At 48.4% G+C, this 17887-nt stretch overlaps 1 protein-coding gene across 2 annotated transcripts in view; it reads right to left on the bottom strand.

Annotated features, from left to right (window-relative positions):
• Window positions 1–16803, bottom strand: part of LOC149470719 (uromodulin-like) — an 85020-nt gene extending 68217 nt beyond the window's left edge. Inside the window, exons 1-2 of one of the 2 annotated variants that reach the window (XM_089661722.1) lie at window positions 16657–16803; window positions 13889–13912 (exon numbers count right to left, since the gene is read on the bottom strand). In XM_089661722.1, the coding sequence (XP_089517848.1) occupies window positions 13889–13912; window positions 16657–16720 (88 nt within the window). In that variant the 5' untranslated portion in view covers window positions 16721–16803. The remainder of the gene's footprint in view (window positions 1–13888; window positions 13913–16656) is intronic. The other variant, XM_089661729.1, reaches the window with a different exon arrangement.
• Window positions 16804–17887: the final 1084 nt, after the last annotated feature.

The following is a 17887-nucleotide window of genomic DNA, read 5'->3' as shown; positions in this document are numbered from 1 at the left end:
TGCCAGAGAATTGTTACTCAGGGACAGACAGAATTGTTACTGAGTGCCAGAGAATTGTTACTCAGGGACAGACAGAATTGTTACTGAGTGCCAGAGAATTGTTACTCACACAGACACAGAATTGTTACTCGCACAGACACAGAATTGTTACTCGCACAGACACAGAATTGTTACTCGCACAGACACAGAATTGTTACTGAAGGCCACAGAACTGTTACTTAGGGCCACAGAATTGTTACTCGCACAGACACAGAATTGTTACTCGCACAGACACAGAACTGTTACTGAGGGCCACAGAACTGTTACTTAGGGCCACAGAATTTATACTCGCACAGACACAGAATTGTTACTCAGGGCCACAGAACTGTTACTTAGGGACAAAGAAACGCTAGTTAGGGCCACAGAATTCATACTCAGGGACAGACAGAATTGTTACTCAGGGACAGACAGAATTGTTACTGAGTGCCAGAGAATTGTTACTCAGGGACAGACAGAATTGTTACTGAGTGCCAGAGAATTGTTACTCAGGGACAGACAGAATTGTTACTGAGTGCCAGAGAATTGTTACTCGCACAGACAAAGAATTGTTACTCGCACAGACACAGAATTGTTACTCGCACAGACACAGAATTGTTACTCGCACAGACACAGAATTGTTACTCGCACAGACACAGAATTGTTGCTCGCACAGACACAGAATTGTTACTCACACAGACACAGAATTGTTACTCGCACAGACACAGAATTGTTACTCGCACAGACACAGAATTGTTACTCAAGGCCACAGAACTGTTACTTAGGGCCACAGAATTGTTACTCGCACAGACACAGAATTGTTACTCGCACAGACACAGAACTGTTACTGAGGGCCACAGAACTGTTACTTAGGGCCACAGAATTGATACTCGCACAGACACAGAATTGTTACTCAGGGCCACAGAACTGTTACTTAGGGACAAAGAAACGCTAGTTAGGGCCACAGAATTCATACTCAGGGACAGACAGAATTGTTACTCAGGGACAGACAGAATTGTTACTGAGTGCCATAGAATTGTTACTCAGGGACAGACAGAATTGTTACTGAGTGCCAGAGAATTGTTACTCGCACAGACACAGAATTGTTACTCGCACAGACACAGAATTGTTACTCGCACAGACACAGAATTGTTACTGAAGGCCACAGAACTGTTACTTAGGGCCACAGAATTGTTACTCGCACAGACACAGAATTGTTACTCGCACAGACACAGAATTGTTGCTCGCACAGACACAGAATTGTTACTCGCACAGACACAGAATTGTTACTCGCACAGACACAGAATTGTTACTCGCACAGACACAGAATTGTTACTGAAGGCCACAGAACTGTTACTTAGGGCCACAGAATTGTTACTCGCACAGACACAGAATTGTTACTCGCACAGACACAGAACTGTTACTGAGGGCCACAGAACTGTTACTTAGGGCCACAGAATTTATACTCGCACAGACACAGAATTGTTACTCAGGGCCACAGAACTGTTACTTAGGGACAAAGAAACGCTAGTTAGGGCCACAGAATTCATACTCAGGGACAGACAGAATTGTTACTCAGGGACAGACAGAATTGTTACTGAGTGCCAGAGAATTGTTACTCAGGGACAGACAGAATTGTTACTGAGTGCCAGAGAATTGTTACTCAGGGACAGACAGAATTGTTACTGAGTGCCAGAGAATTGTTACTCAGGGACAGACAGAATTGTTACTGAGTGCCAGAGAATTGTTACTCGCACAGACAAAGAATTGTTACTCACACAGACACAGAATTGTTACTCGCACAGACACAGAATTGTTACTCGCACAGACACAGAATTGTTACTCAAGGCCACAGAACTGTTACTTAGGGCCACAGAATTGTTACTCGCACAGACACAGAATTGTTACTCGCACAGACACAGAACTGTTACTGAGGGCCACAGAACTGTTACTTAGGGCCACAGAATTGATACTCGCACAGACACAGAATTGTTACTCAGGGCCACAGAACTGTTACTTAAAGACAAAGAAACGCTAGTTAGGGCCACAGAATTCATACTCAGGGACAGACAGAATTGTTACTCAGGGACAGACAGAATTGTTACTGAGTGCCAGAGAATTGTTACTCAGGGACAGACAGAATTGTTACTGAGTGCCAGAGAATTGTTACTCAGGGACAGACAGAATTGTTACTGAGTGCCAGAGAATTGTTACTCAGGGACAGACAGAATTGTTACTGAGTGCCAGAGAATTGTTACTCAGGGACAGACAGAATTGTTACTGAGTGCCAGAGAATTGTTACTCGCACAGACAAAGAATTGTTACTCGCACAGACACAGAATTGTTACTCGCACAGACACAGAATTGTTACTCGCACAGACACAGAATTGTTACTGAAGGCCACAGAACTGTTACTTAGGGCCACAGAATTGTTACTCGCACAGACACAGAATTGTTACTCGCACAGACACAGAACTGTTACTGAGGGCCACAGAACTGTTACTTAGGGCCACAGAATTGTTACTCGCACAGACACAGAATTGTTACTCAGGGCCACAGAATTGTTACTCAGGGACACATAATCGTTGAATTAAAGAGTATGTCAGACAACATGCAGAGGAGTGGCAGAGGAGGCAATGTTTTAGGAGCGAGCAGACGTGGCAGCAGAGGAAGGGGTCGAGGCAGCACTATTCGCAGCCAGAGGCCAGTGCTCCCGGTGTCATCCAGCGGTCGTGTCTCCACCGACAACCCTGCCGTCATTGATTGGTTGGCTCGGTCGTCTTCCTCTTCCCAGGTCACCTCTGACACCTACAGCCAACGGTCGGTGGGTACGTCAGACACAACCGTTAGTTGGCATGGCCCGGGAGCAAGCCCACTGAAATCACGTGTCCTCTACCTGCCCCTGTCCTTTGCTGTTCCCTCACCAAGCGAAGTATCGCATGCTGTGGGCTCAGCCCCACTGTACAGTGAGGAAGAGCTAACAGAGGGCGGTCAGGAACGGGGGGAGACATCCGCCTTTTCAGCAGCCAGGCGAACAAGTACTGGCGAGGAGAGTGGCTTGGTAGCCGGTCTAGAGACAGGTCTGTCTCCTGACCCACACGCAGCCGAGGGGGCTAGTAGTGAGGCGGAGACCGTACTTGATGATGAGGAGGTTGATCGCACTTGGCTGCCTCGTCGTCATCAGGCAATTTCTTCCGCATCATCAGGAGAAGAGGGTGCCAGCTTGGCAGCGAGCGAAACAGTCGGTGGGTTGCCCAGGAGGCAGCAGGGTCGCATCAGTGTCAGTGGAGCCAAACGTCCACGGAGTAGAGCACCAGCTCCACTGCAGCCTACCACCACGGCCAGTAGTGGTGCCGGTGCGCACGGAAGAAGTAGCAGTCAGCCAGTGAGGAGTAGCGGGGGCAAAGTTTCCTACTCGGTGGTGTGGCAATTTTTCGTCAAGCCGCCCGAGGAAGTAAACGTAGCCGTCTGTCGACTATGTGGCCAGAAATGCAAGCGTGGCCAGGGGGCCCATGTTGGGACTACAGCGTTGCGTCAGCATATGCAGCGTCACCATTCGGTGGCCTGGGAAAACCGTGATAAAGATACGGCGGTTCTGCCTGCCCCAGCCCCCGCTCCATCACCCGCTCCGTTACTTGCTCCGTCACCCGACGTCGTCAATAGCCCTCTATCAGCCAGTCAAAGCTCCAACACCTCTGCTGAGGGGAGTTGTCGCTCGTTGGCATCTTCCGCTCGTTCAGATGCTCCTTCTCCTGCTACTCCTCTTCTCGGATTCCGTCAACAGTCTTTCTTGGAATCCGTTTCCAAGAGACAACAGTTTGCGAGCACGCACCCGACGGTGCAAAAGCTGAACGTCCTCCTGTCCAAGTTGCTGGTGCTGCAGTCCCTCCCTTTCCAACTGGTGGACTCAGCACCTTTCCGAGAAATGATGGCTTGTGCCGCGCCGCGGTGGAGAGTGCCAAGCCGTCATTTCTTCGCCATAAAGGCAGTGCCAGCCCTGCATTCACATGTAGAAGAGATGGTGGGCCAGTCTTTGAGCATGTCGGTCTCTGCCAAAGTGCACGGCAGCGCCGACGTGTGGAGCTGTAACTACGGTCAGGGACAGTATATGTCATTTACGGCCCACTGGGTGAACGTGGTGCCGGCACAGCCGCACCAGCAACTTGGACAGGTCACAACGCTTTTGCCTCCACGTTTGCACGTCCTTGGTCCAGCAAACATGTCCGCCTCTACCAGCTCTTTTTCCGCCGTGTCCTCAGCCGCCACCCCCGTGCCAGGTCCCATTACCCGACCGGCATATCACATGTGCAGGGCGCAACGGTGTCACGCTGTGCTGCACCTGGTATGCCTTGGCGAACGTAGTCACACAGGGGAGGAACTTCTGAGTGTAATGAACAGAGAAATCGACAGATGGCTGTCTCCGCGCAAACTGAAAATCGGAACCATGTTGACCGACAACGGAAAGAACATGGTGTCTGCTCTGCGTCAAGGAAGGTTGTGCCATGCGCCATGCATGGCTCACGTGTTCAATCTGGTTGTCAAGCGGTTCCTAAAATCCACCATCCCACTGCAAGACATCCTTAAAATGTCACGTAAACTGTGCATGCATTTCAGCCATTCCTACACCGCAAAGAACACCCTCATTGAGCTGCAGCGGCAGAACGGAATTCCACAGCATCGCCTGATCTGCGACGTTGCAACAAGGTGGAATTCAACCCTACACATGTTAGACCGCCTTTACGAGCAGCGAAAGGCCATCACCGATTTCCTGATGTTACAAGCGGATAAAGGTACTCCCCTGTGTAACTTCGATGTCAGCCATTGGCAGCTGATGCGTGACACCTGCCGCTTGCTCAGGCCCTTTGAGGAGGCCACGCTATTCGTGAGTCGGCAGGACTATGGGATGAACGACGTCATTCCTCTGTTGCACGTCCTGGAACAAATGCTGTTAACAATGGCTGGTCAGGGTGCGGTAGACGTGGCGCACAGATCTCAACGCCACATGACCCCTGTGGGGCCAGGACAGGAAGAAGAGGAGGAGGTAGAGGAGGACATTTGTGCTCAGGAATTATTGAGTGAAATGGGTGGTTTTTCCACTCAGCGGACAGGAGTGGAGGAGCAGGAGCATCTGGTAGAGGAGGAGGAGGAGGAGACAGAGGACCCAGACGCACCGTGGCAGTATGCTGTGGAGATGGAGGCAGGGAGTCCCTCGCATTCCTTGGCGCAAATGGCCCATAGCATGCTCGGTTGCTTGCGTAGCGACAGCCGAATAATAACCATCAGACAGAGGGATGACTTTTGGCTGTCCACCTTGTTGGACCCTCGCTATCGTTCCAAAATGGTGGCCTTTTTCACACCTGCTGAGAGGGAGGCCAAAATTACGTACTATAAAAACCACCTATGTAGTCAGTTGGTCTCTGCCTTTGTGCGCCAACGTCCATTCTCAGACACTGTGGGCCCTGTGCGCTCGCGTTCCGCTGCCATGGCAGCAGGGGAGGGGTGGGGTGGTAGGTGCAGTGGCAGCTCCACCAGCAGCGGCTGCCTCAGTCTGCAGTCGATGATGAGTAGCTTTCTTCACCAGCGCAGTGAGGAAACTACTAACCAGCCGCAGCAGCAGCAGCAGCATCAGGTGGACCTGGAGCAGGAGCTCAAACAACAGGCTTGGGCCTACTTGGACAGCACCCTGCCAACCGAGGTAGACAATCCCCTTGACTACTGGGCAACGAAACTTGACCTTTGGCCCCAACTAGCTGAATTTGCCCTTGAAAGGCTGTCATGCCCGGCTAGTAGCGTGGCATCGGAGCGCGTGTTTAGTGCGGCAGGAGGTATTGTAACTCCGCGGAGGACACGACTGTCCACCCAAAGTGTGGAGAGACTCACGTTTGTGAAAATGAATCAGGCGTGGATTAGTCTGGATTTCAAACCACCAGTTCCTGACACAACTGACTAAATGCGCCATGAATCATGCCCCTGCCATGTGCCACTTTCAGGTCTCCTCACACACTGCTGGTGTGTTCCATTTCTTGTCATAGGGTGCTGGCAGATTACGGGCCTCCCATTGCTGCTGTCTCCATCGCCACACTCTGCTGCCATGTGCCACATTCAGGTCTCTTCACACTGCTGGTGTGTTTAATTTTTTGACATAGGGTGCAGGCAGATTACGGGCCTCCCATAGCTGCTGCCAGGCCCCTAATCTGCCATGGGCCCCTATATACCGCCTCCTCATGCTGCTGCCAAGTCCAGAGTCTCTCATGGGTCCCTGTACGGCCTCCCATTGCTGCTGTCTCCATCGCCACACTCTGCTGCCATGTGTCACTTTCAGGTCTCTTCACACTGCTGGTTTGTTTAATTTTTTGACATAGGGTGCAGGCAGATTACGGGCCTCACATAGCTGCTGCCAGGCCCCTAATCTGCCATGGGCCCCTATATACCGCCTCCTCATGCTGCTGCCAAGTCTAGAGTCTCTCATGGGTCCCTGTACGGCCTCCCATTGCTGCTGTCTCCATCGCCACACTCTGCTGCCATGTGCCACTTTCAGGTCTCTTCACACTGCTGGTGTGTTTAATTTTTTGACATAGGGTGCAGGCAGATTACGGGCCTCACATAGCTGCTGCCAGGCCCCTAATCTGCCATGGGCCCCTATATACCGCCTCCTCATGCTGCTGCCAAGTCCAGAGTCTCTCATGGGTCCCTGTACGGCCTCCCATTGCTGCTGTCTCCATCGCCACACTCTGCTGCCATGTGCCACTTTCAGGTCTCTTCACACTGCTGGTGTGTTTAATTTTTTGACATAGGGTGCAGGCAGATTACGGGCCTCACATAGCTGCTGCCAGGCCCCTAATCTGCCATGGGCCCCTATATACCGCCTCCTCATGCTGCTGCCAAGTCCAGAGTCTCTCATGGGTCCCTGTACGGCCTCCCATTTCTGCTGCCAGGAGGCAGCAGGGTCGCAGCAGTGTCAGTGGAGGCAAACGGCCACGGAGTAGAGCACCAGCTCCACTGCAGCCTACCACCACGGCCAGTAGTGGTGCCGGTGTGCACGGAGGAAGTAGCAGTCAGCCAGTGAGGAGTAGCGGGTGCAAAGTTTCCTACTCGGCGGTGTGGCAAGTTTTCGTCAAGCCGCCCGAGGAAGTAAACGTAGCCTAATGTCGACTATGTGGCCAGAAAGTCAAGCGTGGCCAGGGGGCCCATGTTGGGACTACAGCGTTGCGTCAGCATATGCAGCGTCGCCATTCGGTGGCCTGTGAAAAACGTGATAAAGATACGGCGGTTTTGCCTGCCCCAGCCCAGGGTTCCATTTTGTCATAGGGTGCTGGCAGATTAGCGGCCTCCCATAGGTTCCGCCAGGCCCCATATCGGCCATGGGCCCCCCTACCTCCTGGTCACGCTGCTGCTGAGCCCACAGTGTGACCTGGGTCCCTGTACGGCCTCCCATTGCTTACACTCTGCCATGTGCCACTTTGAGGTCTCCTTACACTACTGCGGTTGTCCATTTTGACATAGGTTGCTGGCAGATTCCAGGACTTCCATAGGTTCCGCCAGGCCCCATATCGGCCATGGGCCCCCGTACCTCCTGGTCACGCTGCTGCTGAGCCCACAGTGTGACCTGGGTCCCTGTACGGCCTCCCATTGCTTACACTCTGCCATGTGCCACTTTGAGGTCTCCTCACACTACTGTGCTTGTCCATTTTGACATAGGTTGCTGGCAGATTAGAGGACTTCCATAGGTTCCGCCAGGCCCTATATCGGCCATGGGCCCCCGTACCTCCTGGTCACGCTGCTGCTGGTCCCACAGTGTGACCTGGGTCCCTGTACGGCCTCCCATTGCTTACACTCTGCCATGTGCCACTTTGAGGTCTCCTTACACTACTGCGGTTGTCCATTTTGACATAGGTTGCTGGCAGATTCCAGGACTTCCATAGGTTCCGCCAGGCCCTATATCGGCCATGGGCCCCCGTACCTCCTGGTCACGCTGCTGCTGGTCCCACAGTGTGACCTGGGTCCCTGTACGGCCTCCCATTGCTTACACTCTGCCATGTGCCACTTTGAGGTCTCCTTACACTACTGCGGTTGTCCATTTTGACATAGGTTGCTGGCAGATTCCAGGACTTCCATAGGTTCCGCCAGGCCCCATATCGGCCATGGGCCCCCGTACCTCCTGGTCACGCTGCTGCTGAGCCCACAGTGTGACCTGGGTCCCTGTACGGCCTCCCATTGCTTACACTCTGCCATGTGCCACTTTGAGGTCTCCTCACACCACTGCGCTTGTCCATTTTGACATAGGTTGCTGGCAGATTAGAGGACTTCCATAGGTTCCGCCAGGCCCCATATCGGCCATGGGCCCCCGTACCTCCTGGTCACGCTGCTGCTGAGCCCACAGTGTGACCTGGGTCCCTGTACGGCCTCCCATTGCTTACACTCTGCCATGTGCCACTTTGAGGTCTCCTCACACCACTGCGCTTGTCCATTTTGACATAGGTTGCTGGCAGATTAGAGGACTTCCATAGGTTCCGCCAGGCCCCATATCGGCCATGGGCCCCCGTACCTCCTGGTCACGCTGCTGCTGAGCCCACAGTGTGACCTGGGTCCCTGTACGGCCTCCCATTGCTTACACTCTGCCATGTGCCACTTTGAGGTCTCCTCACACTACTGTGCTTGTCCATTTTGACATAGGTTGCTGGCAGATTAGAGGACTTCCATAGGTTCCGCCAGGCCCCATATCGGCCATGGGCCCCCGTACCTCCTGGTCACGCTGCTGCTGAGCCCACAGTGTGACCTGGGTCCCTGTACGGCCTCCCATTGCTTACACTCTGCCATGTGCCACTTTGAGGTCTCCTCACACTACTGTGCTTGTCCATTTTGACATAGGTTGCTGGCAGATTAGAGGACTTCCATAGGTTCCGCCAGGCCCTATATCGGCCATGGGCCCCCGTACCTCCTGGTCACGCTGATGCTGGTCCCACAGTGTGACCTGGGTCCCTGTATGGCCTCCCATTGCTTACACTCTGCCATGTGCCACTTTGAGGTCTCCTTACACTACTGCGGTTTTCCATTTTGACATAGGTTGCTGGCAGATTCCAGGACTTCCATAGGTTCCGCCAGGCCCCATATCGGCCATGGGCCCCCGTACCTCCTGGTCACGCTGCTGCTGAGCCCACAGTGTGACCTGGGTCCCTGTACGGCCTCCCATTGCTTACACTCTGCCATGTGCCACTTTGAGGTCTCCTCACACTACTGTGCTTGTCCATTTTGACATAGGTTGCTGGCAGATTAGAGGACTTCCATAGGTTCCGCCAGGCCCTATATCGGCCATGGGCCCCCGTACCTCCTGGTCACGCTGCTGCTGGTCCCACAGTGTGACCTGGGTCCCTGTACGGCCTCCCATTGCTTACACTCTGCCATGTGCCACTTTGAGGTCTCCTTACACTACTGCGGTTGTCCATTTTGACATAGGTTGCTGGCAGATTCCAGGACTTCCATAGGTTCTGCCAGGCCCCATATCGGCCATGGGCCCCCGTACCTCCTGGTCACGCTGCTGCTGAGCCCACAGTGTGACCTGGGTCCCTGTACGGCCTCCCATTGCTTACACTCTGCCATGTGCCACTTTGAGGTCTCCTCACACTACTGTGCTTGTCCATTTTGACATAGGTTGCTGGCAGATTAGAGGACTTCCATAGGTTCCGCCAGGCCCTATATCGGCCATGGGCCCCCGTACCTCCTGGTCACGCTGCTGCTGGTCCCACAGTGTGACCTGGGTCCCTGTACGGCCTCCCATTGCTTACACTCTGCCATGTGCCACTTTGAGGTCTCCTTACACTACTGCGGTTGTCCATTTTGACATAGGTTGCTGGCAGATTCCAGGACTTCCATAGGTTCCGCCAGGCCCCATATCGGCCATGGGCCCCCGTACCTCCTGGTCACGCTGCTGCTGAGCCCACAGTGTGACCTGGGTCCCTGTACGGCCTCCCATTGCTTACACTCTGCCATGTGCCACTTTGAGGTCTCCTCACACTACTGTGCTTGTCCATTTTGACATAGGTTGCTGGCAGATTAGAGGACTTCCATAGGTTCCGCCAGGCCCCATATCGGCCATGGGCCCCCGTACCTCCTGGTCACGCTGCTGCTGAGCCCACAGTGTGACCTGGGTCCCTGTACGGCCTCCCATTGCTTACACTCTGCCATGTGCCACTTTGAGGTCTCCTCACACTACTGTGCTTGTCCATTTTGACATAGGTTGCTGGCAGATTAGAGGACTTCCATAGGTTCCACCAGGCCCTATATCGGCCATGGGCCCCCGTACCTCCTGGTCACGCTGATGCTGGTCCCACAGTGTGACCTGGGTCCCTGTACGGCCTCCCATTGCTTACACTCTGCCATGTGCCACTTTGAGGTCTCCTTACACTACTGCGGTTTTCCATTTTGACATAGGTTGCTGGCAGATTCCAGGACTTCCATAGGTTCCGCCAGGCCCCATATCGGCCATGGGCCCCCGTACCTCCTGGTCACGCTGCTGCTGAGCCCACAGTGTGACCTGGGTCCCTGTACGGCCTCCCATTGCTTACACTCTGCCATGTGCCACTTTGAGGTCTCCTCACACTACTGCGGTTGTCCATTTTGACATAGGTTGCTGGCAGATTCCAGGACTTCCATAGGTTCCGCCAGGCCCCATATCGGCCATGGGCCCCCGTACCGCCTGGTCACGCTGCTGCTGAGCCCACAGTGTGACCTGGGTCCCTGTACGGCCTCCCATTGCTGCTGCCAGGAGGCAGCAGGGTCGCAGCTTTGTCAGTGGAGGCAAACGGCCACGGAGTAGAGCAGCAGCTCCACTGCAGCCTACCACCACAGCCAGTAGTGGTGCCGGTGTGCACGGAGGAAGTAGCAGTCAGCCAGTGAGGAGTAGCGGGTGCAAAGTTTCCTACTCGGCGGTGTGGCAAGTTTTCGTCAAGCCGCCCGAGGAAGTAAACGTAGCCGTATGTCGACTATGTGGCCAGAAAGTCAAGCGTGGCCAGGGGGCCCATGTTGGGACTACAGCGTTGCGTCAGCATATGCAGCGTCGCCATTCGGTGGCCTGTGAAAAACGTGATAAAGATACGGCGGTTCTGCCTGCCCCAGCCCAGGGTTCCATTTTGTCATAGGGTGCTGGCAGATTAGCGGCCTTCCATAGGTGCCGCCAGTCCCCATATCGGCCATGGGCCCCCGTACCTCCTGGTCACGCTGCTGCTGAGCCCACAGTGTGACCTGGGTCCCTGTACGGCCTCCCATTGCTTACACTCTGCCATGTGCCACTTTGAGGTCTCCTTACACTCCTGCGGTTTTCCATTTTGTCATAGGTTGCTGGCAGATTAGCGGCCTCCCATAGGTGCCGCCAGGCCCCATATCGGCCATGGGCCCCCGTACCTCCTGGTCACGCTGCTGCTGAGCCCACAGTGTGACCTGGGTCCCTGTACGGCCTCCCATTGCTTCCACTCTGCCATGTGCCACTTTGAAATCTCCTCACACTCCTGCGGTTGTCCATTTTGTCATAGGTTGCTGGCAGATTACAGGCCTTCCATAGGTGCCACCAAGCCCCAAATCGGCCATGGGCCCCCGTACCGCCTGGTCACGCTGCTGCTGGGCCCACAGTGTGACCTGGGTCCCTGTACCGCCTCCCATTGCTCCCACTCTGCCATGTGCCACTTTCAGGTCTCCTCACGCTCCTGCTGGTTTCCATTTTGTCATAGGTTGCTGTATGGCCTCCCATTGCTGCTGCCTCCACCGCCATACTGTGGCTCCAAACACTGGTTTTGGCCCCGTGACTGGCCAAATGAGTGAAGTGTGCAGTGATTCTAAGATCGACGGCACTCATCTGCATGTCATACTGACTGACAGTATTATTTCTCTTCCCCAGCAGACTCCAAGGGCATTTAAATTAAAGGTACAGTGTTCTGCACTAATATAAAGTCTCTCTGAAGCCTAGAAACACCCTTTTTTAAGTTAAATTCACAGCGAATTTATTCGACTCGAATCGAATATTGTCCACGAATTCGCCGAATCAGTCGAATCAAATTTTTCATTTCTTCGCTCATCTCTACTGATCACTAATGAGCATGAGAAAGGGCGGCGACCCCTGAGACATTCATTCTTCCTTCCTGGTGAAATGTACGTTTGAATAAAGACAATACAAGATCTGTGCTCCATCATTTATGAATATACTGTACTGTATATACTGTATATATACTAAAGGAAAAATGGGGTCCAACCTGTTACTAGCAAGGTGTACCTAATAAGGTGGCTGGTGAGCGTATATATATATATATATATATATGCCAACACAAAACAAGAAGATCAACAAAAATAAATGTAAATGTAATAAAACTATGTATTGATAAATATTTTACTATCTTACATTTTTTAGGGGTGACGCCCGGAGGTTTAACTATACTTTGAAAAAGAAGATGCTTTTGTGACTAATGTATTGTAAACCACAAAGAATCTTTTCAATATATTTAATAATTAATAGTTTTATTTTACTTGATCTTTTTGTATTGTTTTGACAACCTAGAAATCAGATATATTGTTTTTGTGGTTAAATCTGTATATAGTGTATATATTGTTTTTGGTCTAAGGTAATCAGGGATGTGGTGCCGTTTGATCGCCCATCAATCCTTCATTCAAGATTTATTAGATATGAGATATTTGTATACTTAATGCTCACTGATTGGTAGAAATATGATTTACTTTTTTGCTGCTCTGTGTTATCATGGATATTGTTTTTATGTCTGTTTTAGCCCAGGTGAAGGGGGTTTATTAATGTTTGGTTGGTTACATTTGTAGCTGATAAATATTCTACTTTTGATTGAGAATCCTTTTGCCCTTCCAGGTTGGAGTGAAACACTCACTTTTGTTGTTTCTTTATTACATTTTCACTGATTGCATGCTTTCCTACCCTTTTATACTTTTTGTAGTTGGCATATATATATGCCAACACAAAACAAGAAGATCAGCAAAGATAAATGTAAATGTAATAAAACTATGTATTGATAAATATTTTACTATTTTACATTTTTTAGGGGTGATGCTCGGAGGTTTAACTATACTTTGAAAAAGAGGATGCTTTGGTGACAAATGGATTGTAAACCACAAAGAATCTTTTCAATATATTTAATAATAAATAGTTTTATTTTACTTGATCTTTTTGTATTGTTTTGACAACCTAGAAATCCCATATATTGTTTTTATGGTTAAATCTTTATATAGTGTATACCGTATATTGTTTTTGGTCTAAGGTAATCAGGGATGTGGTGCCGTTTGATCGCCCATCAATCCATTGTACAATATTTATTAGATATGAGATATTTGTATACTTAATGCTCACTGATTGATAGAAATATGTTTTACTTTTTTGCTGCTCTGTGCTATCATGGATATTGTTTTTATGTCTGTTTTAGCCCAGGTGAAGGGGGTTTATTAATGTTTGGTTGGTTACATTTGTAGCTGATAAATATTCTACCTTTAGTTCAGAATCTTTTTGCCCTTCCAGGTTGGAGTGAAACACTCACTTTTGTTGTTTCTTTATTACGTTTTCACTGATTGCATGCTTTCCTATCCTGTTATATTTTTTGTAGGGGAGCAGCCTAAACCTTTCACAAGGCAGAGAAATATTTTGGGCTTGAGTGTGCTTCTTGTTATAGAACTGGATCAGTATGACAGCCAGGCGATTAACATTCTCTGAAAGTGGCCAACAATGGCAGCCCTGTTATTTGTCTCTGTATATTTTGCATTTATTGTATCAAATCCACAGTGATTTTCATTACAAATACAAATTCCCCATCCTGATAGTATCCTCAGTTCTGTCATAAAAGAGTAAAACTCTGAAAAGAGAATGATAACTTACCAGGAGTCAGAGAGGTGGTGAACTCTGAAAACAGAAACATCAGAATAGAGATTATATGGAGAAAAGGAACATTAATAAATGTGATTTGTGTCACTCCACCTGCTGCACCTTTTCTTTCAACAGATGGAGCATTAAACTGAACATTTCAGTATTTTTACAAACCCGCAGGGATACATTCCTGATATATTACAATAGAAACAGGATCATTAGAAGTAGATGGTGACCCTGGATGATGCCTGAACAAAGATGGGGCCATGCTTCCCAGAGAAAATCAGATGAAGTAATGTCAGGGGGAGTCCTGAGATCTCTAGGAGAGAGTAATACATACCTGGAATCGGGGATTTATTTCAGCAGGAACGTGGGGGAATGCAGTTCTGGCACCTCCAGCACTGAAAATATGTAATAGAAAGAGGTGCTGGAGGGTCTATTGATGCTGGCTGCTGGGGGATTTATTGTTGTGGGGAATTATTTTTGCGTGGTGGTCTATCGTTGTGGGGGGATTTATTTTTGCATGGGGGTATATTGTTGCTGGGAAGTGTTATTGTTGCTAGTGGGGTGTTATGTTTCTGGGTTTTTGTTGCTGGGTGGGGTCTACTGTTAAGGGAGGGGTATATTATTACTAGCTGCTGGGAGATCTGCTGTTGCTGCTGGGAGTCTATTGTTGCTTTCGTGTATTTTCTGTTGCTGGGGGGGGGGTCTATTGTTGCTGGATGCAAGGGATCTGTTTTACTGATTTTCTTGTTATCATGTCTTAGCATGTCTTATTTGTTTCTGTATTCTCTAAAGGGGGTAGTTCTAGGAGGTGGGTAGGGGGAGCAACCAATGGATGATGCTCGGAGGTAGGTAGGGGGTGAAGACAAAGAGTGACTCAGAAGGGGGGAGTACTCTGAGAAAAAAAACCCTGCCTGGAAGTGTTACAATACTGAGCGTAGAACAACACATCTGATGATAGACCTGCTTTATAGTTCCTTTCCTGTCATTATTCTTACTGAATCATGAGATAGAAAAACACGAATATCATACTGCCTCTCAAATGCCACATCCCTATATACCTCCAAAATGTAAAAAATAATTGTGTCAGACTTTGCTGTCATTAAAGGGGGCACACATTGTAATTCATAAAAAAAAGGAAACATTTTATTACAAACAAGATTGATACATTAAAATCACATTAAGATCATAACAGGTCGATAAAAGCCAATTTGTGTTTGTTGTACAACTTTGACACCAGCTGCGGCTTATTTACCACATATAGGTTTATAATATATTCAAATAAATGGCCAATTGCCTCATTCAAGAAATATGTTGTGTGGAAAAATGTCCTCATAGGGACTTATTTCTACCGAAAACTCTTCTAAGTGCTTCTTTATAAATATCTTGAGGATCTTCCTGACAATAGAGGTTAGCTCTGAGGAAGAAGGATTGACCTTGACACCAACATGTGCTAGATAGCCTCACCTATTTCATTTCATTTTATACACTGGAGAGGTCATCTTCTCATACATTCCGTCTCTGAGGACGTGACAGCACCCTGTACCTAGGATTTGATGATTTTTACATCTTTTGTGAGTATTTTAATTTAAAAAGTTGACAATTTAATGGTGTCAGAAGCAGGGTCGGACTGACCATTTGGAAACTTGGGCACTGCCCAAGGGCCCGGGGTCAGTAGGGGGCCCCATGAGATGCCCCTGGTACCTTTTTTGTAGGCTTTTTTGAGTTTGGTCAAGGACACAGGGGCCCCATTATCCCCTATTGCCCGGGGGCCCCATGAGTTGTTAGTCCGTCCCTGGTCAGAAGGTTCTGCACTAGGCCATCGAGTTTTTCTTTTTTCTGTTTCTTTAGTATCAAAGATTACCCGGGTCACAAGGAAGCTGCGAGGCCTGGAATAATCTCTGCACACTTTTAGTTCTGAACAGTATTAAAGGAGGAAAACTCTTCAGCCCCGAGTCCTAAATCTGTATCCTTCAACACTGGAGCGCTGATATTGTATGTATATTTAAAGGAACCGGTGTGTAGGTACTTGATAAAGAGTTCAACGCCTTTTAAATATAGGCACCACACTGGCCTTGCGCTAGTCTATTGATACTAAGACAGCTAGAAGAAGTATTTCAAAATTAGAAACAATGGCATTTAATCAGGGCTCTGCTCTTTAAGGACACATGGGTGTAAGCCTTCTGGTCCTGATGTTTGGTTCACTTTTTATTTGTCTGTCTCTGGACCTATCGATTTTGTGCCATTTTGGTTCATTTGAGGCTGTGGCAATACTATCCCCATTATGGGCTTGAGTTCCTCCAATTTCTTTTTATGCCAAGAGCTAAGGAAAGTATTTTATAGATTTGCCTTCCTTTTGGCCCCAGTCACCAACTATGAGCTATCCCGTAAAGGGACCTTCATGCTGAGACAATTTTTTACTAGTAACATGTTTAAATCATTTTTTTGGGGAGGGGTTATTTGTATCTTTCCCAACCAGTTTTTTTTTCCCTGGCAGATTTATGAGTTTTCATACACAATGTATTATATACATATTATAGCATTAAGTTTTCTAGGAACCTATCAATCTTGATATATAAGGGGAATATTGATGCACTTTTTGCATATTCTAAGTGAAGGATCTACACCTCCCTTGTTGAGTCTGTAGATGTTTTATTGAGGAATGGATCTAGGTCCTCCATATGATGTCTTCCCTCCACCATCAATTGCTATGCCATAGATCACCCCTAACCCTCCCACCCAGGTTTAATCACATCAGGTGACCTGGATCTACTCACCAGCCATCCCATGGGGAGCGCACAGCAGGACCAGGAGAAGGAGAAGAGACATTGTCCTTCTCATTTTGGATTCTTCTTTCTGTATCAATCCTCCATCAACACAAACTGCTCTGAGTATTGGTTTGTTCACAAATACGATATCAGCCTTGCTGCTGCTCTTTTATAACATTTTTTTCCAAGTCCCTTGTCCTTTGGCACATTCCACATTTAATTTAATATTGACTTCCTTATACTCTACCATTACTGTCACACCAAAAATGTTACTGTCCAAATCATTATTATCAAGGTACCTGAACACCCACTGAGACCTCGGGGTAAATCATTTAAATATTTCCAGTAAATGACCTCAATGAGCTATCTTTAGCTATTAGAAGAAAAAAACCTTTTTGAAGTTAATGAACATATTGAGATATTTGAGACATAAAAGATATTTAATACCCAGAATAAAGAAAAACTTACAAAACTCTATAAACTACTTAGAAACTGGCTTTTGTTGCATACATTTGTAAATACGAGTTGAAGCTACATGGTTGTGCCAAGGCAGCTCTGTAGAGTGCGATTCTTTACTCAAAACGGAATCCCCAACAAATGGGGTGTATATAATAGAGGCAGTGTGCAAACTAACAGCAGGCTCACCTGGACGCAGATCCTTCACCCATAACCACTTGTCTACTAGGGTAATTTTTTTTATTTTTCACAAACATGATAAAATCTGCATTTCTTTCTTTAAACTCCAAAACAAATGTATATTTTCTGAAATTAGAGATCCTGGAGAATAATATGGTGGTAGATGCAATTTTTTATGTCATGAAATATTTGCACAGCTATTTATCAAACACATATTTTAGCAAAAATACACTAAAATGATATTTATTCAAAAAAACACAATATGATACCTAATTTTTGGTAAAAAAAAAAATGGGGTGGTTTTGTGTAAATAGATACCAAATGTGTCAAGTAGAAAAATGTGAGCATTTGTGAAATCACAAAAAATACTGCACCCAAAATTCTCCTTAGGTAACCTTCTTCTTTAAAAGTCTTTATAGGTTGTTGGGTTCTGTTAACAATGAATTCTGACACTAGAGTTGTTGTTCTCATCCAGACGTTTGCATGGGGTTGTTTACGGGGGTGGTGAACTGCTAGATTTTTTTAACATTTGTTTTGATACAATTTATTTTTACACTTTTATTTTACTTCTTTAATTTAACTTGATGGCTTTAACCACTTCCTG

The sequence above is a fragment of the Staurois parvus genome, unplaced genomic scaffold (assembly GCF_062004578.1).
Source record: "Staurois parvus isolate SC_StPar_1 unplaced genomic scaffold, SC_StPar_1.0 ptg000034l, whole genome shotgun sequence".
Classification (NCBI taxonomy): Eukaryota; Metazoa; Chordata; class Amphibia; order Anura; family Ranidae; genus Staurois; species Staurois parvus.
The sequence above is the reverse complement of the archived record's forward strand: the minus strand, read 5'-3'. Positions and strand labels throughout refer to the sequence as shown.